At 36.4% G+C, this 22,375-nt stretch overlaps 1 protein-coding gene across 4 annotated transcripts in view; it reads right to left on the bottom strand.

The window, feature by feature from the left end:
• Positions 1-22,375, bottom strand: part of vav2 (vav 2 guanine nucleotide exchange factor) — a 241,779-nt gene that overhangs the window by 18,423 nt on the left and 200,981 nt on the right. For all 4 annotated transcript variants that reach the window (XM_056445791.1, XM_056445793.1, XM_056445792.1 and 1 more), the window contains exons 6-10: positions 20,125-20,223; positions 17,612-17,680; positions 17,359-17,459; positions 7,275-7,374; positions 1,354-1,449 (exon numbers count right to left, since the gene is read on the bottom strand). In XM_056445791.1, coding sequence (XP_056301766.1) covers positions 1,354-1,449; positions 7,275-7,374; positions 17,359-17,459; positions 17,612-17,680; positions 20,125-20,223 — 465 coding nt within the window. The remainder of the gene's footprint in view (positions 1-1,353; positions 1,450-7,274; positions 7,375-17,358; positions 17,460-17,611; positions 17,681-20,124; positions 20,224-22,375) is intronic.

Here is a 22,375-nt window from a genome sequence, read left to right as displayed (position 1 = left end):
TTTTATTCATCAAGGATACATTAACTTTAATAGAAATGTCTAATAACTAGTAATGACTAATTATGTGCAATAAAATGATGCATTTTATAATTGAAAATAAACATCCCATATGTAACCTAACAATAAACATTCTCATTTGCCATTACATGAAAAAATTACCTTAAATTCTAATTAAATATATTCAAATACAAACAATGCACTTGATGAGGACATTTCTAAACTACAATGTACATCTGTAGCTTTACTTAAATATTTTACATAGTAATATATATTATTTTATAAACTCATTGGCCACTTTATTAGGTACACCTGCTCGTTAACGCAAATTTCTAATCAGCCAATCACATGGCAGCAACTCAGGTATGTAGACATGGTCAAGATGATGTGCTGCAGTTCAAACTGAGCATCAGAATAGGGAAGAAAGGTGATTTAGGTGGATCCATCCTGCCTTGTATCAACGGTTCAGGCTGGTGGTGGTAGTATAATGGTGTGGAGGATATTTTCCCTGCACACTTTGGGCCCATTAGTACCAATTGAGTATCAATGCCACAGCCTACCTGAGTATTGTTGCATGACCATTTTTGAATCTATGCCATGAAGAATTAAGGCAGTTCTGTAGGCAAAAGGGGGTCTAACTCAGTACTAGTAAGGTGTACCTAAAAAAGTGGCCGGTGAGTGTATGTTTCAATTTATTACAGCATCGAAACACACTTTTTTAATAGCATTTATATAAAATACAGAATCAAATTGAGAGGTCACTGGTGGAGAATTAAGCAATGATTATCAGCTGATTGTGATCTGAAATCAATAAATCTGTGCTCAAAAGAGGATGTCCTCAAAGAAAGAATCCTTTTAGGAAACAGCACCTGCCATCCGAAGCACAGCTCAAACACAGCAACTCTCCCTAGGATAGAGTGTATGAAATGGGGTGCGGATAATATGATTTAAGCATGGCTGATTTAAACAGTGTCACTGTATCCACCTCCCAAAGCTCTCTTCCCTCTCTGCTGTATCCTGCCCGTCTGTCACACGTCACACTCTTTCTTTCTGTATCCATTATTAATGTGTGCTGTGAATTAATGATGGTTTGTATCATGCAGGGCGTCCTGTTTTATACATGATCTCTATTAGCAGTGGCTAGGCAGAGTGGAGAGCCACATGGGTCTTGTTGGATGAGGTAAAAATGATCTGAATGTTTTATAGGATTTAGGGGTTCACAAGAGGTGCTGCTGCTCTGCTTTCAAACTTTAAATCAAACATAAATGGGAGTTGAACAGGTTCCTTATTTTTTCTTAAACCCTCTCAGTGATGGAGGAGCTGATAGTGGTATCAATGATGATGAGCACTTCTCACCTTTAGCAGAAGGTGGTATTTAAGGACCCTCTGCATGGGGACCACCAGGAGATCCTGCAGCTTGAACTTCCCCTCTTGGACCTTCATGGTACACTCCTGTGGAGGAAGATTATTACAACAGTTCAACAAAAACTCAAAAGCAGTCCTGAATACCAAAATCAAAATGGCATTTTACACTGCTGAAAATGACAATGCTTCAGGGAATGACATTTTAAAGTAAAAAAAAAACATAAAAAGAATATAAAAAATATATTTAAAAACAATCTAACAACATACAGTTATAAGTATACTATATTATCTATACACAATTATTATATATTGAATATTAGAAAAAAAATATTTAGATGTGTGTGTGTGTGTATAAGATACAAGATGCGCAGATCAACAGATGCACAGATATATAATATAGAAGATGTTACCTCAAACTAAATCTCCACCTGTACCTATTCATTTCTCTAATATAGATATCCACTCCTGATCACCACATTAATTATTCTAATTCTTTATTTTAAGTGAGAGGTTAGTGGATTGCTCATTTTTACCAGAAGATTCAGTGGCATTGAAGCTAATTTGTGCAGAGTGCATCTATAATAAATACGCTAGTTACTTTTTATTTAAATGGACATTTAATTATGAAACAAAAGTTTGGCTTTTCCCAGATTGGCCTACATTTTCTTATTAAAATAAACACAGGCTTCCTTCAGACTTTAATGGGAATGTCACTGTTGCTCTCATTGCAACACACAAACTATAGCCTATGTTTAGCCCAAGCATTGACTTGTTAATTGCTTCGAGTAAATGCGCCCACACTGTTCTCTTCTTGCCTTTCATTTTTGTTTTTAATTGTCCCTTTTTTACTTTCTCTCAGATCTTTCACCTCAATTTCTGCTTAAAAACACAGTTTCAGTCTGCATAATACAAAATATATGTAAAACACTCTTATATTTTAAGTAAAAAAGGATTTAAATTTTTCAAGTTTGCAAAATCTATGATTGATCTCATCGATCCACAATAATCAAAATATGTTTTCAGTGCCAGAAAAGCCAAAATAGGTGTCAAGCAAATCACTCGAACATGTTTTGGTCTTGTCCAACAATGACAGTGTTTTGCTCTTAAATATTTGATACTTTTGAAAAACCTTTAACATACAGTAGCAGCCACTCCAAACACTCTAACAGCACTATTCAGAATTCCTTTTGGGCCAAATTTGCTTTCAACAACACAGAATGTTGTTGCTTTCTCCACATTATTGGCTAGGAGGCTTATTCTCCTTAAGTGGAAACAAACATCTCCACCTTCATATGGCAGGTGGATAAAATTTTTTGTGTATTTAAAGTTGGAAAAAAATTGGTTTTCGTTGAGAGGGTCTAAAATCTTGTTACAAAACATGGAAACCTTTGTTGAATTATATTGACACTATCAGTGGTGTAGTCCTAAAAAAATAGGTGGTGTACTATTATTACCCACCCAATCCAAATTTTAAAAGTAGGCAAAGAAACGACGAAAGTCAATGTATCTTTGATTAATTTGATATATATATATATATATATATATATATATACACACACACACACACACAAACAGTGGTTTGCTGACTAAACCGTCGTTTTTATATCAAATTTAAAGGAGACTGAGGCAATTATTTAGTAGTGTATAAGTAATCCCAAAGGTATTAGGGGGGCTGATTTGTTGTGATCTTTGAAAAACTCAAATATTCAATAGACAAAAATTAGGGAAGTCTAATCACCAAAACAAGTGAGCATACCGAGAATATGGTCCTCAGAAGTCGTAATACCCAAACAGCTCATGGAAAAAAGTAGCCATACTGAGTATACGTGCGTATAGCAAGGACTACACCACTGGACACTATTGATCTTGAAGCAGAAGAGGAATAAAGCTTTTATTATCTTTTATTATTTTTTATTACTTTTGCTGTTTTTTTTTTTGTTATTTATTTATTTATTTAATAATTTTTTATGTATAATTACTGTCTTATTTAATAACTATTTTGTTTTTATGGTTATTGGTTCTTAGTTGTGGACAAATAGAACAGTGTATTACTTATTTTTGTATGCATATCAGCACAAAATGTTAAAAAATATATTTGGCAAAAAAAAAAGTTTTCCGGTTACCTGGCCCACCCAACCTTGCAGATGTTTTGGAGCACCTGCAGATGCAGCCGCGATCCACAGATATACAGTAAATCATCTATAATTTATTTTCATAATTAACCCTCGACATGAACTTTGATTTATAGGCCATCTTACAGCCTCCACTGCTTTTCGCCATTTTGTCAGAAAAAAACAAACCAAGTTAGAATCTGAAGTTAGAAGATTAACATTGGTGAACTTTTGTGATTTGTTATTTATATATATATATTTATTTTTGGGGGAAAATGTGTGAAAAGGTGCTTGGGTGGAATTTACAATCCAGACTGGCAGGGGAAATCATAATTCTATGGGGAAATCCAACCCTAAGTCATCAGAAATAAGTTAAATGAGGCTTTAATCTTCATAATGTTAACATCAAGGCACATTCACATGCTGAATATATCACTTGAATGCATACTGCAGAAATGTTTCATGTTTCCCAGGTAGAGCACAAACTACAGTGGTTTTGGAGCCCAATTTATGACTGATATTATATAATGTGAATTCAGTTCATATCTGAACAAATATTATGAATATCAATATTATACAACCTCATTATAATTGGTATTAAACGCTTAATTATGTTATATTTCTTAACCCTGAGATGGAAAAAACTACAAAATCAAATATCGAAATGAAATTGATATTTGATTCTGTATATTTCAGAATATTTCAGGTTACTTTATACAGTATGTGTATGAACGGTTTCTTTTGCATGATATATTCCTCTGTCCTCACTTTCTGTGTTAATCCCTTTATTTGAAATCTCCCCTGTTCTCACTTGACAAGTAAACAAGGTGGACGGACAAAACAAATGTCACGCTTGACATTCAGAATATACTTCAGTAAGAGGTTCCTCATCTCTATGACTATCAGCGACTCCATGTCCCTCCTGATGAAGGATCTCTGACTAATCCACAACAAGAGCCTCTCGTCTCTTTCCAAGAGGTCTCGTAGTCATGCTCTGAATGGACTGTACCCAATTACGGACGCCTTCTTATGTGTGAGATAACAGGATGATAATAATTACATGAATTTGTCAACAAGCACGTCCACAACTGCAGATGCTGAGATTTCATCTGTAATCTCCTCTAATCCCAAATGGAAATAAACTGGCTTCTTTTGCCAGTCTTTATTTTTTTAAAGTCATTAAAGTAAGCCACATTTCCTCACAGTGACAGGGAGAAAAACTGCCCCATAGTCTTTTGCATCCTGAGCAGCATTAGTAGAAAGCAAAATTAGTTCATGTCCCAAAACTGTCAACAGCAGTCTGCTGAGGGAATGCTGTGTTGCGCTGCATCTGACCACTCAAGCGGTCTCTAGGAAAGAGAGCTGTTAAAACAGTCTCTTTGAGGCACTGTCCCTGTCCCTGGCTCGGCACACCCAACCGGCTGATATAAGCTTATTAAGAGAAAGCATGACCTGAATAATATTTCCATCAGATTTGATCAATTTCCAAAACATAAAAAAACCATTAACCCCCAAAATTACATTTTGCTATTATTTAATCATGCTCCGGTTTTAAATGCACATCATTTCCTTGAAACTCAAAAGGAGAACTAAATGTCCTGACTGCTGATTTTCATGCAATAACAAATGAGTAATAAAGCTTTCAATCTTTAACAGAGAAAAAAAAAACATTAATTTTGCCAATATGAAAGTCTTCAAGGCACAAGAAACTTTATGAGAGATTAATAACAATGTTCACTTTATGAACTGTGCTTTAAGTGAGATCGTTTTGGTTACCAACATTAGTTTTAGTTCACATTGGCTTGATTCAATCCCAGCAGTTAAAGGTTCACAGAAGGGGATGATTTTTTGTAATTTTCCTAACATCCAATTGACCCTTTGTGGAAGTTTGATTGACAGGTGATCTGGCCAATCATAAAGCAGATATGCCATTCTGTGCCCCCTGTCACATTCAAACCTTAGCAATTAACATGAAAACGGAATGAGCCTTGAGACTGACAAACTAATCCTTTCTGTTATTGAGCTGGCAAAGCTTGCATAATTTTATTTTATGGGGATGTGACTTTTGACATGGCATAACCATGGTGAATTACATGAGGACTCGAAAATGAAAGGTGAGACGAACTTACACTGCATTGCCTGGAGACCCATATAGACAATTAATTAATTTTTACAGTCTCTTATAATTTCATAGATGCATTATAATTTAGTCTTGTTTGAGATGCCATCTTTTACACGTGCTTGTGAATTACGGTAGGGAATCAATATGTAACGTTTTAACTACATTCAAACAATCTGAAAATCCTATTACATGTGACCTATAGCCTAAATTTTTTTTTCAGTTACACTCACATCTTGAATATATCCATTGTATGCATATTGCAGATGTCTAATTCTGTCTGAAATCATTTTTTCCAGAAATTATTCACTATTCCCTGGGGAGTACACAAAGTGATAGGGGAGTGCCATGGCTGATACTGAAAGCTCTTCGAATATTGAGCAGGGGGGCAGGCTTTGTGAAGGGTCAATTGTATGGCTTCAAATACAGCCAAATAGATCACATTTAAGAAATGTTATTAGTTTGCAGAATTTTTTGAGTGAACTAGGCTTACATGCGTAAAGTATAGGCACACACGTATTGTCACTGATGGAAACCTTGTATGTCCAAACCCGCTACTTTTCATGAAATTGTCAGGGGGGAGAGGGGGGGGGGGTATGGGGATTATTTTTTTATAATAAAAAAAAATGCAGTGCAATGTGGTTGTATATCGCCACTGGTGGGAGGTGTGCATTGACACGCTGTCTTTCAGATATTATAACTGCATAGATGCAAACAACTACATTCTCGAATTAAAAAAGCCTCAAAAGTACATTATGTTGCCCAACATCAGCAATATTTTCAAACTGTAGAGTGTCTTTATATATATATATATATATATATATATATATATATATATATATATATATATACACACACACACACACACACACACACACACACAGCTGAAGTCAGAATTATTAGCCCCCCTGAATTATTAGTCCCCCTGTTTATTTTTTCCCTAATTTCTGTTTAACGGAGAGAAGATTTTTTTTTTTCACCACATTTCTAATCATTAGGCAAGTTATTGTATAAAGATGGTTTGTTCTGTAGACAGTCGAAAAACTAATTAGCTCAAAGGGGCTAATAATTTTGTCCTTAAAATGGTTAAAAAAAATAAAACTGCTTTTATTTTAGCCGATATTTAACAAATAAGACTTTCTCCAGAAGAAAAAATATTATCAGACATACTGTGAAAATTTCCTTGCTCTATTAAACATCATTTGGGATATATATATATATATATATATATATATATATATATATATATATATATATATATATATACACACACTGTGGTTTATAATGTATATACTGTGGTAATATAATGTGGTTTTACATATGGCATCACATTTGCATGTGTTACATTTTACCAAAATCAAGCTCAAATTTAGTTACAAGGTTTATGACCAGCGAATGTCAAGAAAATGTTTGTCCATCATTAGAAAATGCATAGCATGAAATTTTAATCAAGGTTGCATGTTATGAAGTTTAATGTAGCTAAGTGGGCGCTCAATTTTTTTTGTTTCTGACAACATATGGCCAAAGTCTTATCATTAATGAAGCTATGCAAAGGCTATTAAAACAGTATTGGATAAGAATTGACAGCATGCTACAAGCATAGACACTTTACTCCTCAAATTAATCAAATATTAGACAGAGTGCCTAAAAAGCAATGAAGAAGTCTTAAAGTAATCTCCTACCTCCACTTTACACTTGACATCTTCCCGTGTGGCAATCAGCTCATCCAGTGTCTTCTGAGCGTTTTCCATATGGCTGCAGTACTGGCCGTAAATCAGCAGTCTACAAATAAAATAAAAAGGTTATAACATAAGCCTGCAATGAAATTTAGAACAAATTTAGCAGCAATTCCCAAAACAAGATAAATAAAAGTTTCATTATATGGAAAACAACAGCTGTTTCACGCAAAAATAATGTCAGTTAGATAGGTTTGGTACAAAATGAATGAGTAAATGATGACAGAATTTCCAACTTTGGGATCATTTTTCATTTTTATGCAAATCTTTAAAACCAAATGATAATCATAACAGTGTTCAATAATTTTATGACAGAGCTACATCTGTTGTGCTTTCTTCATCGAATGAATATGAGTGAAGCATTTTGATGGGTTCTGGATTGTGTACAAGTTAATTTGGGCCACTGAGCACATCAAGAAACATTAATGAAATTTCACAATGGACTCCTGATAGTGATCAGCACAGGCTGGAAACAGCTCAAAGTTATCTCGCCTAGATGATGGCACCACGTGTGGCACAGATTTCTGCCTCTGATTTAAGTAGGACACTGGCACAGTTGGCAAGCTCAAACCCTTGGATACTTTCAGCTTGCCTGCCTCTTAATTGTGGTCTTAGTTAAGCCAATTTCCCTTCATAAGAAAGACTCATTGGTTAGTTATCCTTGATCAGAAGAAAGAAAGTGTCAAGTTATCTCACAGAACCCCCCAAAAAAAGAAAGCTCAGATCTGTAAAGAAAAATGGCCTGATCAAAGCAAGATACATTTTTATCTGAGATTATCCACTAATGAGGGCAAAATCTGAATGGGGTCAAATGAATTCAAGGATGATGATCAACTCAAATCCAGCTCATTAAGTATGGTCTCTGAAGTGTTACAACCTTCTTCATGGTCTGCAATCTAGGACGGGCTCCATGCATTGACACTTGAGCCACCCACTAAGATTTGCTACTGTAAAGAGCGTAAAGCTAAATAAAAGTGTCTTAAGCTAAAAGGGGGCTGCCTTACTCCTCTGCTCAATGTCTGGGTCTCCGTGCCCTTGGGCTAAGCAGGCCTGATTAAAGGCTAATCTGGAACAAGAGAGACGGGCTTGGTTCCTTATGGAAATGGACTGATGGAGATTAATGGCGGCCTCGCTCAATTATGAGCCGAAACGCACATTCAACAGCATATTGAAAATGCAGGAGCAGGTGTCGGGAATTAACTGTAATAACAGATGTCACAGACATAATTGAACATGAAGGTCTTCTTTACAAGGCAATTTCCAGATTAAATGTTTCAGGTGCCTCATAAAATGGACGGAGAGGGAGAGACGGCACTCTATGTAAGACACGTGGAAAAGCAAGAACAATGGAAGAAGAATCTTCAAGTAAGTTAAGTACAGACAGAAATGCAACAGCTGTTAAAGCATATATGAACATATACAAAACGTAAAAGTTATCAAGTCAAAGTAAAATTTGCTATATCTTGTTAATATGCAAAATTGTGAAATACTGTTTCCAGGTCCAAGCCACTACTCATTTGAATCGGCCACTTTTTATTTCCAGTGTTTCCTCTAGGATTTTTTCCAGCTGTGGCGGTAGGCCTTTAACACAGATCTACCAACTACCTGGCGTTATTTCAATGACAAATGTCGTGAGCGCAGTATTACAAGTCGAGATCACATTTATGTAACACGAGCATACAAATTTCTGTGCTCAAGCACCGATTTCCTCATGCTCGTGTACACAACTTCTTGCGCGCCCTCAAATATTCGCTGCTCAAGTGCAGATTTTCTTGTGCGCTCTCAAATAAATGCTGCTGAAGTGCGATTTAGTGCGTTTATGTAACAAGTATGTCTCCAACATTTATTAGATTTGCTATGAATATTTATGAATGTCTCCAATAGACCTACAGAGCAGCATTAATGCGTCCTGAAGTAAAGTGAAATGGCTATAAACTCCAGCAAGATAAAGTCATTGTATGCAGAGCCATAGATCTTTATCTATAAAGTATAATTATGGAAACTGTACAGCTTAACTAAAAGCTACTCGTGTTTGCTGGACTCACACATCACAAGCCTGTCAGTCAGTCACCTTAAAGGGTTAAACAAATAACGCACAGCACCACTACGGTTACAGAAACCTTTGCTGTGTTATAATTCACTTAACTTTCAATACGTTTTGGTGTGATTATAACCCGCTATTTTAATAAAAAAAATGACTGAATGTTTTGAATGAGAACCTGTAATGTAGCCGTGGCGGGATGAATTTTGGTGTGGCGCCCTGCCATGGAAGAATAAATGTAGCGGAAACCATGATTTCACATGACTTTTTAGAGCTTAAAATTAAGCATTTACCAAATTTATCTCTGACCACACCAAAAATAAATAAGCAATAATTTCTTAGACACAAATTTTAAATAATGTGTCAAAACAATGTATATACAATACATATTACAATACATATTACAATACATACAATATATATTGTAAATATAAAGTATAGCAGTAATCTGTCCTGGCTAAAGGTCCCAGATCACCAGTTAAATTTACATAAATGGGGAGTTAATCTCATTAAAGCAATGTTATTGTAAAAAAAGAGAATTAAACTATATTAACAAAAATAACTGTAAGCAAAAGAAAGCAGGTCAAAACACAACGTGAGTGACAATGAAAGGATGATCACACGCACATAGTTAACGTTATTCTAATAAACAGTTCAAAGAATAATTAAAGCAGACCACTGCTGCTTACAAAAGGATATAAATATATATATATTTCTTTTTTTTAAATCTTGAGGTCTTGGATTCAGTATGACTGTGGGTGCACAATCATCACTTTTTGTCCAGTCGTTTTCAAAGAGAACCGATCACACCAGTTGCGTTTCCTCTAGGCACGGTTGCTTCGCGCAAGTAAACGGGAGCATGCACGCTTTTCAAGGCTGATTTAAACAGTCACGCGCATCACATCACCTGCACACGTGAGTGATCATCCTCTCGTTCACTATTCACCTGCTTTCTTTTGCTTGCAGAAACACAATTATCTTTGTCAGTCGTGCTGCTTCTCAATTCAAAGATTACATTTTGACACATATTGGGCCATCCTTATTGTCGAACCCACCTTTTTAGAAAACTACAACTTAGAATTTTTTTTTCAACCAGCTAAAGTGGCTAGTGGGAGTGTCTGTCTGTCTGTCTTGCTTGTCAAACCCTGGGCATGCCATGGATATATATTTATTGTGATCATGATTTTCGAAAGTAATACATTGCTTTGTAAATGTTTATTATTACCATTTGATGAGCCTCCCCATACAGTTTGATATGGCGCTTGGACCGGAAGCTGCTTCGTGTGACATCGCACTTAACAGATTACCTTTACCATCTCAGAAATTATTTAAATGTTAAATGTATATTTTATTGTTAAAATAGGAAACAGTTCTTGCAATAACAATTCGGTTTTCATGGCAATATATATATATATATATATATATATATATATATATATATATATATATATATATTGAATGGCAGTATATACATATCTAAATAAAAAGTTTGCTATTGCAACCTCATGTGTTTAATAAATAAAATCTATGTAATGTGATTTTCAATGTTAATCGCTTTAATTAAGCATTGCTTGAGGCAAATATTGCTCCTAATAATGAATTGCGCATGAGTAAAATCTATTCCACCATGTCGGCTTGGTTATATGTCAAAGTGGACAGTTGTATTTTGTTCACAAGCAACTCCATTCATGATGCTCTAATGGATGTTCTTTCACCCAAGCACTCAGACCATGCTTTGTACATCTTTGCGGAGCATCTAATGTTACTAAATTAGCCAACATTAAATTACAAAGACGAAATTCTTACAAGCACTAGCAATAATGTGAAGAGTGGCGTACAGATTCAGTGAGCAGATTTGATTAGGAAGGATGCAAACGCTCCTTCACTCAGGCTTGTACTCAGGCATAAATTAGTGTGCAGTAGAGATCACTCTTTAATGACCCATTAATTACATGTGTTTAAATGCGATCAGAGTAGAACACGCTAACAACCAGAATCATTGCACATCAGCAGAGCAGCCTGAAGGAATGTCCTTTATGAAGCCAATTCTGTTGACTGATCCAGCTTGCAGTGATAAACACTTAGTTTCCGCCTCCCTGAAGGCATCATAGTTGTACGGCAAAGGTGTTGAAATAAAATAAATGTTGGAATTTGCCTCACTGGTTGCGATGCCAGCCAAGCATAGACATGCAACATTCTGACAACAGCAATGGCAATCCAGTCAAGGCTTTTCAGGCTCTTCTCCAGAAGTTCATCCTGGCTTCCTCCTCCTTTGGCACTTCATACTGTGAGGGTGGGATGTGATTGAGAGGAAAAGAGAGAGAGAGAAAAAACACCCTTGGTTGCTTAAGTGTGAATATTCCCTGGGGTGAAAACCTTTGCCATCGCTGTGTAAACACATGCTCTTTGAATTCATCTCTCTTCTGCTGCAATCGCCCGCTGCCCCCGAATTTCTCATTATGGCAAAGCTGTCATGCATGTTATTTCACAGAAAATACAATTTGGGAAAGACGCTCTCCTTCCAGTTCCATCTGTCCAAAGGAAAAGACCGAGGCCGATGAGGATAACGGAGAGCAAAGTGGAAGTGACAGGCCAGTGAGAGAAGTAATAGTCTCTGACATGAGGCATTGAAGACCCCTCACCTTCACTCCAACACTGCACAACACAGAGTGAATAGCGGCTCAATCTCAACGCAAACCAACTAATAATGTTCCTCAGTATCTCTTAGCTTATTCCAGTAGTTTGATAATAACTCTCCAGAAAAAAACTGTTTGAGGGTTTAAGACTGTCTAAAAGCTGTGATTTCAGAAAGCAGCTTGATGATTCAGTTTGGAACTAGATGATGTTTCTGCTCTTCAATATGCCCTTCATAGTGTCAACAGCTTCTGAAAAGCTTCTCAATTATTTCATTTTGTGGAACGCAGTGCCGCAAAAGGTCACAGGGACTTACAAGAGAGATAACAAAATTAATTAAAGGCAGCTAGGCTTTTGGAGCAATGGACGGAGGTGTGGAAGATAGCAGCCACACAACAGCCAAATCCCCTGGCCATTTCTCTCTTTGTTGAAAGGAAAGGGAGAAGGTCCATGCATTCCATAATGAAAAAGAGAAACATGCCAATCAGATGAAAAATGACGCAGCCCTGCTTTAATGAAATGAATAATTTGCCAAAAATACTCAGCGTTGTTTAATGCTTAATGTCACCAAATGTCTACGGAGACCCAGAAAGGACGTGATGGTGGGGCAAAAAATGGGTGGAAGAAAAAAAAACAACAACTGAGTGAGAGGAAAAAAATTTTTTTAAGCTTTTGCATTCCCTTGCAAAGATGTTTTGATCATCCTATCATTAAGTATTTTCCCATATTTCTCAGATATTTTTAAACTTGAAAGCATGTTGAAATTATTATAAAAATGCCTGCATTCACTTTACTTTTCACTTTATTATAAAGTCAACCTTAATTCAAAAGCTTACCAAATCCACATGCAGAGGTGTAAATGCAAACGTTTGGTATCATTTTAAAGAAAACCCTTTGAATTTTCATAAAACACTGTTGAAAATGATTAAAATAATTGTATATGTTGTCTGTGTTATAATCAACTCCTCCAAAAAAGAGGCGCTTTTATTTTGTAAACTTAAATTTGACAGTGTACAGCAATCATAGGAAAAAAGAAAAATGTCTCAATCATAATCCATGCAAAAGTTTTTCTATTCAGTTTCTCTACTGATGAGAGAACAGAACCACTTATGGGAGTATTGGGCCAATACGGACTTTAAAAGAATTTGAAAGAATCTTTGCGAGGGAACGCAAAAACTTTTAAATATTTATTTTCCTATCACTCAGTTTTTTTTTTCTCCCACCCATTTTTTCCCCCATCATCACGTCCCTTCCGGGTCTTCGTAAATGTCAGATTTTATTGTGAGGAAAAAAGAAAACTAGTTAAAAGCCACCCTCTTTTTTTGTTTTAAAAAGAAAACGCAATTAAGCTGTTCACATGGGGGACGTCACGGTAGCGCAGTTGATAGCACAATTGCCTCAAAGCACGAAAGTCACTGGTTCAAGTCCCGGCTAGGTCAGCTGGCATTTCTGTGTGGAGTTTGCTTGTTCTCCTCGTGTTTGCCAAAGACATGCGCTATAGGTGAATTGAATAAGCTAAATTGGCTGTAGTGTATATGTGTGAATGAGTGTGTATGGATGTTTCCCAGTGTTGGGTTGTGGCTGGAAGGGCATTCGCTGCCCTAAACAAGTGCTTGTTAAGTTGGCGGTTCATTCCGCTGTGGCGACCCCTGATTAATGAAGGGACTAAGACGAAAATAAAATAAATGAATTTCCTGTAAAGTGTCATCTTTGTTAGTGCAAAGTGTATTTTAAAAATGTCTGAGAATTAGCTAATTAAAAGACATCAAAGGAGAATGATGGTCATGGATAACAGACAAGCAAACAGGTGGATAAGGAAATCAAGCAAAAAGGAAAAAAGTGCTGCAGTAAGGTATAGAGAAATGATCTTGCATGTCAGAACGAGGTCGCACTCCCGCTAATGTTGTGCCAAAGTGCATGTTAGTGAAAGCACCCACGGAAGACTGGCTCAATGAGATGACAGGCTCAGAATTACATAAACAAAAGAGTGCGGGCGAGAGAGGCGGTGCTGTCACGCTGACTCTGTGTGATGCTGCCCGCTGGGTACTGGGAAGAGCCTTGTAATGGGCCAATTACCTATACAAACTGACAAATGGAAACAATAGGGTTGTCTCCTCATCCTTATTCTATTCCATGCTTTTTTAGGGGGAAGTGATCGATCCCTGTCACAAACTTAAACAACTGTAAATAGCAAATAAACACATTATTATTGGGTTTGCTTCAGCTAATGGGAGTTAAAAAGAAGAAGAAACAAGGGTTTGAATCTTACTGAGAAAGGTTTCTGTCAGAGTGTGTTATCATTACTGAAAACGAACCTGTAATTATCATTACCCACACCACAGTAATGTACAGATCAAGCTCTCACAGGGAGAAAGCAAATGCCGTCTGCAGCTGCTGAACTGAACAAATCTGGTGCAGAATAAAGTCTCAGTTATGTTCGTAAGAGCCTATATGGTAATTCTGATTGGGAGAAGTCATTTACCCACCCGAGAGATAAGATATCTATGGATGCACTCAAGCGGAGGTTAAATTAGATGTCTACTGCAGGGAAGAAGATAAAAGAGGAACAAAGTCTTTAATGTGCATTAGAACAAGTGGCTGCTTAAAAGAGCATACTAAAGACTTTAGAGCTAACATGAAATCAAAACAGACACATTACTGCAATACAAGCTACCATTTACTCACCCTTATGTCTTTAAAACCTTTAGAACAGTTTTTCTGTGAACCATGAAAATGTTTTGAATTACTGTATATCTCATGCAATTAAAGTAAAAGGGGTCATTTAGTTTAACGCTTCTTTTGTGTCATGCAGGTTTAGGACACCATAGGCAATGTAAGATTGCATTTTTCCTTTTTAGATGAACTATCACTTAAAAAAAGGACATTTCGGAAGCTTGCTTGTCTGCCACATGATGCTAAACTAATCAGGCAGCTGCCAGTAACAATTATTTCAGTGTATTCCCTCTTTTTAAACTAAACCTGTCATTGCTTTCTATATTTACTTGAATGAAGATGTTAAAAATATTAACCTTAGACACTATCAAGTCTTCATTATGATTTTAAAAGGCGTATACATGCCCATACACCACCTAACAAAAGTATTGTCATCAATCCCAGTTGTAAGAGCAACAAATAATAACTTGACTTCTAGTTGATCATTGGGAAAAGTGGCAGGAGGTAGATTTTTCTGACGAATCATCTGTTGAACTGCATCCCAATCATCACAGATACTACAGAAGACCTATTGGAACCCTCATGGACCCAAGATTCTCACTGAAATCAGTCAAGTTTGGTGAAGGAAAAATCATGGTTTGGGGTTACATTCAGTATGGGACGTGTGAGAGATCTGCAGAGTGGATGGCAACATCAACAGCCTGAGGTATCAAGACATTTGTGCTGCCTATTACATTACAAACCACAGGAGAGGGCAAATTCTTCAGCAGGATAGTGCTCCTTCTCATACTTCAGCCTCCACATCAAAGTTCCTGAAAGCAAAGAATGTCAAGGTGCTCCAGGATTGGCCAGTATAGTCACCAAACATGAACATTATTGAGCATGTCTGGGGTAAGATGAGAAGGAGGCATTGAAGATGAATCCAAAGAATCTTGATGAGCTCTGGGAGTCTTGCAAGAACGCTTTCTTTGCCATTCCAGATGACTTTATTGATGTTATTTGAGTGATTGCAGAGATGTATGGATGCAGTCGCACAAGCTCATGGGAGTCATATACAATATTAACTTTTTCCACCGCATCATGACTTTATTTTCTATACTGTACATTATTTCTTTAAAGTGACAAGATCTTTGTCTAAGAAAAGTCAGACCTTACTGTCTTAATTAAATAATTAAAAATCAAGGCATGATCATATTTTATTTTGATATAAATAAGCGTAATCTAGAAGTCTAAAACTTGGATAGGCGACAAGACTTTAGTCAGGTGGTGTAGAATTGACTAGGGTCAAATCTTCTGTAAAGCTACTGCAATAAATCTACACCATTCACTTCCTTATGATATGCATGTATAAAACAGATTTTTTTTATAATGCTGGTGTCTGATAAGGGCTGTGCCCATGCAGCTCGCAATCCGAGAACTGCGGCAACATTAATTCCTATGATCTTACTGCAAGGTCATCTGACTGCTTAATAAACCAGAACACTAGACCAAAGTTCTCCTCTCTGAGGACACATGCACTCTAATTGCAGTGAGGTCATAATTTTGTGTTACACCTACTTGGTTTTATTAAGTAGATCCCTGTTGGGATAAAAAAACAGCATTTGTGCTGAGTGCAGCAAGAGCAGAACTCTTATATAGCAATACAGATTCAACGGATCTTGGTAATGCCTGATAACTCAGAGTTTAATGTAGTGCAGCATTACTAGAATAAGCTGACTGTTACATGGCCTGTCACTTAGTCAAGCTTCAATGTTTCTCAAACCTAAGGGACCATCAGGAAAATTGCACATTACTAAGCTGAATCAGCAGTGGTCTCAGACCAGTGACCTGTGGTACACCACGTACTGCTGCTCACATTCAGATATTTGAGAGAATATGAGTGGCTCATTTGCATTCTAATATTGCCCGCTGTACATGTGAATCTACAAAATTAAAAAAGTAGCTCATCCAAACTTTACACTATGTGACTTGTACTGTTCTCAGAAATATCTACCCCTCATTGCATGGAATAAATCAGCTGAAACATCTTTCAAAACAAATTTGTGTGATACACAGAAAAAAATGAAATAATGAAGGTTTAAAATGACATTGGAGTAAAGTAAATGATGATGTAATGTGTATTTTCAGATTTCTTTAACGTCCTTCTCTAATAAAATATATTAAAAGCAGATTAAAATATGTTTTTATGGGTTTAACATAGAATAAAGTCCGTATAACAGTTGATTAAGTCTTTAATCTTCAGATGCTACAAATACAGATGCAATAGTGTTTTGGTTTTACTTGAACCCCTGGGGAATCTGTCGTCTACTGTGGATGAAGTAGCTAAAACATTCTCTATTATCTGGTTATTGATTTTTGATACAGCAGCAACAGGAGACAAAAAGACCACTCAAACAGGAAGCGTTTGCTTCTAATGTAGCAGACTCGTGCAGACAGGTCTATTTTCTTTTTAAGCCCTGTGGGTTGTGGGCTCTGACGAGGATTTATTTTAAAATAGCCGGGCTGCTGCGGTCAGGCCATGCTGGTGTGATGGATTTTTTTGGGGAGGGTGACAGCAGCAAGACTTTGCCTCCTTCACTTGAGGTCATTTCAGCTCAACTGAGGCTCAAGGTGTTGACAAAAGGGTGAGATGCTATAACATAATAATAGTAATAAACCCACACACTGCGAGAAGACACTGACCTCTCCTTGAAATCCAGAAAGATCTTCCCCAGGCCATTGCCCCCACTCACCATGGTCAGGTCAATGGCCCTCAGCAGAGCAAAATGGACTCTGATGATGTCCTGTGAAAATAAAGATTTGCCAGTTGATGTTATTTATCTGTTTGGTGTACCACACAGTTTTCTCTTCATTTAATTTGAAACAACCGAAAAAGTTAAGCTAAAATGTTGGGAATAAAGGATGTAAATGTGGAGCACAGCAGATGACAACTCACCTCTAAATTTACAAATATAGCCTCCATCTCCTGTGGTGTTAACACTTGATTCAAGGGGATCATGTAATTCTAAAAAGGGAAAACAGAGGGAAAAACTCATGGCACAATCAAATCCACACGAATCCAAATAAATCCACATGGCACAATCAAACACAAGCAATTAGATTTACACCTTGCTATGGTTTGGTAATGGTTTTTGACAAACAAAAGTAAAGTTCTATTTGTCAAGCGTGGCTGCGGGCAGGCTGTTCTAATATAATACACTCTCAGAAACCCTGGCAAACGCATCTATTTGTTTCAGTTGCAAAGCAGAAAGTGATTTCAGAGCAAACCTGACACATTTGGATTAATTAGGAGGAAACTAAACAAGTGATAATCAGTAAACAAAGCCTCTATCTTGAATATGAAATCCAGACGACCCCCTTACTGTTTTGACAGCGATTCATCACCTCTAATAACAGTACACTGGATTAGTTTGTTCCACACTTCAAATTCTGTGTGCTGTGTTTGACAGCGCAATTGAAAACAGGTCAGCCTTAAACATCACACATACACGTTTGTACGATTTGTACATACAAGCGTGAATGCATGCAATAACCCCAGGGTGGGATCTTGTGCCAACAGTATTGATTTACTAAACAGACATGCTATCTCACTTTGTAGTCAGCACATGGCATTGCTGGCCTCTGAATGACCCCTGAATCTGGAGGGCAAAAAGAGGGCACACATCAAGAAAAAAAACGTTTTAGGCCATATATGAATTTGACTTTTTTAAATATATGCAGACCGCTATGATTTCAATCAAGTAAAAAGCATGAACGTAATGCAGTATACGTTTCATGATTTAATTTGACCAGCCTTTTTAACAAAGTAATTAATATATTAACACAGTGCATCAATTGAAATTAAAATAGAGACAATAATAATTTGATAAAAATAAAATGAATTTCAGAATGGTATTTATATCTTTACGACTGACCTTTAAAAGGGCACCTATTTTACCCCTTTTTCAAGATTTAAGATAAGTTTTTTGTGCCTCCAGAATGTGTCTGTAAGGTTTCAGCTCAAAACACCCATTAGGTTATTTATTATACCTTTCAGAACGCTGGATTTTATGCTCTAAATACTATGGAGCTGTTTTTGTTGCCTGTGCCTTTAATGCTAGTTCTCCCCGCACACCGTTCCCGCATGCCTGTCAGAGTGTGCCTCAATCTCCGCCTTAGTTGCGTCAGATGAACAGCACAGTGACAGACATGAAGGAAGCAGATCTCATGTAACGTTCGTGAGAAATACTACAGTAAGAACTTTCCCAATGATTATTTGATGTATTTGTTGTGGGGTTAATTCAAGCCTTTCTGCGACGATGAGTCACACACAATGTCATCACAAAGTTCACACACATACACACAGTGCGCACATTTAACTTTGCATGGTTTTTAATGGCAATTGTGACAGGATGCATGTTAATCTCCACTGCTGTATGGATATCCACTATGTTAATGTACAAAATAAACCTGATTTAACGTCCACAATCAGGATTGAAGTGTCTTCTTTTATAATTGTACTGACACACGGCTGTGGTGATGAATTACATAGCATAACTGTCTTTATTACAAACATGCATTGTTTTAAAAATGTTTTAAACTTGTAAAATTCTCGATCACATTTGATGATAATTGATGATCACAGAGAGCTGAACAGATCTTTTAATCCCAGTTGCTTTAATTAGATGTGTTACTAAGGAGTCATGTTAATGCGCGGCTCTCAATCAATTCGGTGGGTGGGGAAACCACACTCCTACATCATGTTGCAGTGGGCCTCAAAATGGGAGGGATTTGGATCCTATTTTAACGTCAGGAAATTTAAAAAAAAGACTTATTGTCTTTATATTACTCCAATATGACTGTGGACACACTATACTAACACACAGTTCTGTCCAAACAGCTTACAAAAGATGATTTTCATCATAGATGCCCTTTAATTTTATTTTTATAAAATACTTTATTTTATAAAAATACAACAAGAAAAAAAAAAACACTACAATTTTAACACAATAGTTATAAAGTCAATACTGTTTCACATTACAACACTATAATGATTAAAAATTGACATGAAATGTTAAGAATTAGTAGCACTAAATCACCAATAAAAGATTCATAAAGTAATCTAAATATAATATGTAAGCAAGCAATCAAAACTTACAGTACAGATATATTTTCCATCAATATTTATTTTTTTGGAAAGAATCATATGAATGATTTAAGCCAAACAAGCATTTTGAACGAAAATGGATTCAGATAGAATTTCAGATTGACTTTAAAGAATCTGAATAATTTAAAAGGAATACAGCATCAAGACCTAGGGGCTCAGTTCTCATCTTTTGTCCTGTACTCTCTCCATCTATTTTTGAGTTACCTCACTGTCCTCGGAGGACCCTAGTAAGACCTTGACCCACTTCCAGACCTTCATTTCCCCTCTTCCCAGCTCCAAAGCTCAAACCTTTTCCCACTCACCTTCTCAATGTCCTCCAGTGTCTTGTAGTATTTTGCCTCGGTCTCCTGAATCTCCACCAAGCAGCAGTTCCTCTTATCATCTTCAGTCATGCCCATTTTCTATTTTGGGAACAAGAAAAAAAAACACACACATTATGTTGGTATTGTCCTGCAAGAGGCCAGCTCAGCACCTTTAAACACCTGTGCAAGGTACCAAACTGTTATTTAAAGAAATTCAGGTCACAATCTGGATAGCCAAAGCACACTACAGTAAAAGACAGAGGTGGACGAAGAGCATTTCACAACACACTCTCAAGGGTAATGCTGACAAGGACTGTAGGATAAAAAGTTGAATCTGTCATTCATTCAAAACAACATACACATTTAGGTCAAAAGCACAAAAACAACTGCAGGAAAGCCATAAATATGGTTTTGATGAGGACTAAATGAGGTCAATTCACATGACAATAACAACAGAAAATGATCTAATAGAACGTGATGCATTTGATTAAGTCTAATCACTAGCAATTGGTGTAATGCGAGTGGGCTGTGAGCTTGTTTAAGAAAGTGGCGATAACACTGGAGGAGAAGAAACGCCAGCTGGAGGCCAGAGCTGAAGTGAACACACATTTGAACATCTGGGTTTGGTGGTGCATAGGGCCAAAGCAAACCTGCCCACATCCAGAGAAATTCAAGACCACAAACAATTGTTCATTAGAGAGGAGGAAAAGAAAGGAAAGAAAGAACAATGAAGAACGCCCATAGCAACACTGAAAGCAGACAGTTTTGGGAAAGGCAACTTTATCTGTAACTTTTCATGACTAAGGAACCTATGCGTATTTTAAAGAGGTACACTGTGGAAATTAAGTGGTATGAAGAAAATGAAAATCACATTTACAAAATCCCAAAACAGTTCAGAAAGCACCATGTCTGGATGTCTGACGTGAATTTCTATGTTTTCTTTCCTTCGAGTTGCTTTATTTTTCCCACATAGAGGCTTATGTGTGTGTGTGTGTGTGTGTGTGTGGGTGTGTGTGTGTGTGTGTGTGTGTGTGTGTGTGTGTGTGTGTGTGTGTGTGTGTGTGTGTGTGTGTGTGTGCATCTCTCAGTGAAGGCGGGACAGTTTTCTCTGTCTGTAGAAGGGATTTCCTCCCTCGTGGGTTTAAAATAACCTAACATTAGATCACTTGGTGAGACAGCACTCTCTTTAAGCTTAGATGGACATGTAAGCACTGAGTCACCTTCTCCTCCTTTACCATTTCTTACAAAGGAAAACGCTCCTGCCTTGAAAAAAAAAAACTCACCTATTTTTTTTTTTTTTCAATTGAAAGATGAATTGTTAAAGGACAATATAGTACCTCAAATATATATAATATAATATAATATAATATAATATAATATAATATAATATAATATAATATAATATAATATAATATAATATAATATAATATAATATATTATAATATAATATAATATAATATAATATAATATAATATATCATCAAAATGGCCTGACATCATAACAGACATCAGTCCAAACCTGCATGACTTTGTCAGCCACAGAACGAAAAAGCTAGATGTTATGCAGAATGTTCTTGCAGCTCTTTTCCATACAATTAATATAAACAGAGGTCACATGCTGCACTTATCAGAAAATGACACAAATTGGTACTATAAAGGTACCACACAATTAGTCCAAGTTAGCTATAAGCTTGTATGAGGAAAAAAGAACAAAACTAAAGTTTTATTGTTCTGTAGTGATCAATTCACTATGCATACATCATGTGAAGATGCATCAAGCATAGATGCTAATTTTTGCGTTCATGTTCATGAAATAAAATGATGATACACCAACTTTTCTGTACTAAAATATATTCCAAATTTACAAAAATAAAAAATAGGATCAGCTGAAACCACACTTACACAAAAACCAGATATGGCAACCTTTCAAACAGTGTTAAGAAATTGTGTCATCGTATATCGCAACTATAATTCTATATTATGTTTAACTAATACTGTAGCCACTATTGAGTGATTCGATTTTATATACAAAATAACTTTATTTAAATTAAAAAAATGTCATATATGAAACTACATTTTAAATTAAACACAGTTTATTGCAATATTTAAAGGAAAGCTGCATTAAATCTTGAGCTATGAGGTTTCTTGGAAATAAGGCGGTCATACACTCACCGGCCACTTTATTAGGTACACCTGTCCTACTGCTGTTTACTGTAAATTTCTAATCAGCCAATCACATGGTATTAACTCAA

The sequence above is a fragment of the Danio aesculapii genome, chromosome 21 (assembly GCF_903798145.1).
Source record: "Danio aesculapii chromosome 21, fDanAes4.1, whole genome shotgun sequence".
In the NCBI taxonomy this organism is placed as follows: domain Eukaryota; kingdom Metazoa; phylum Chordata; class Actinopteri; order Cypriniformes; family Danionidae; genus Danio; species Danio aesculapii.
This window is presented reverse-complemented; position numbering and strand designations above follow the sequence as displayed.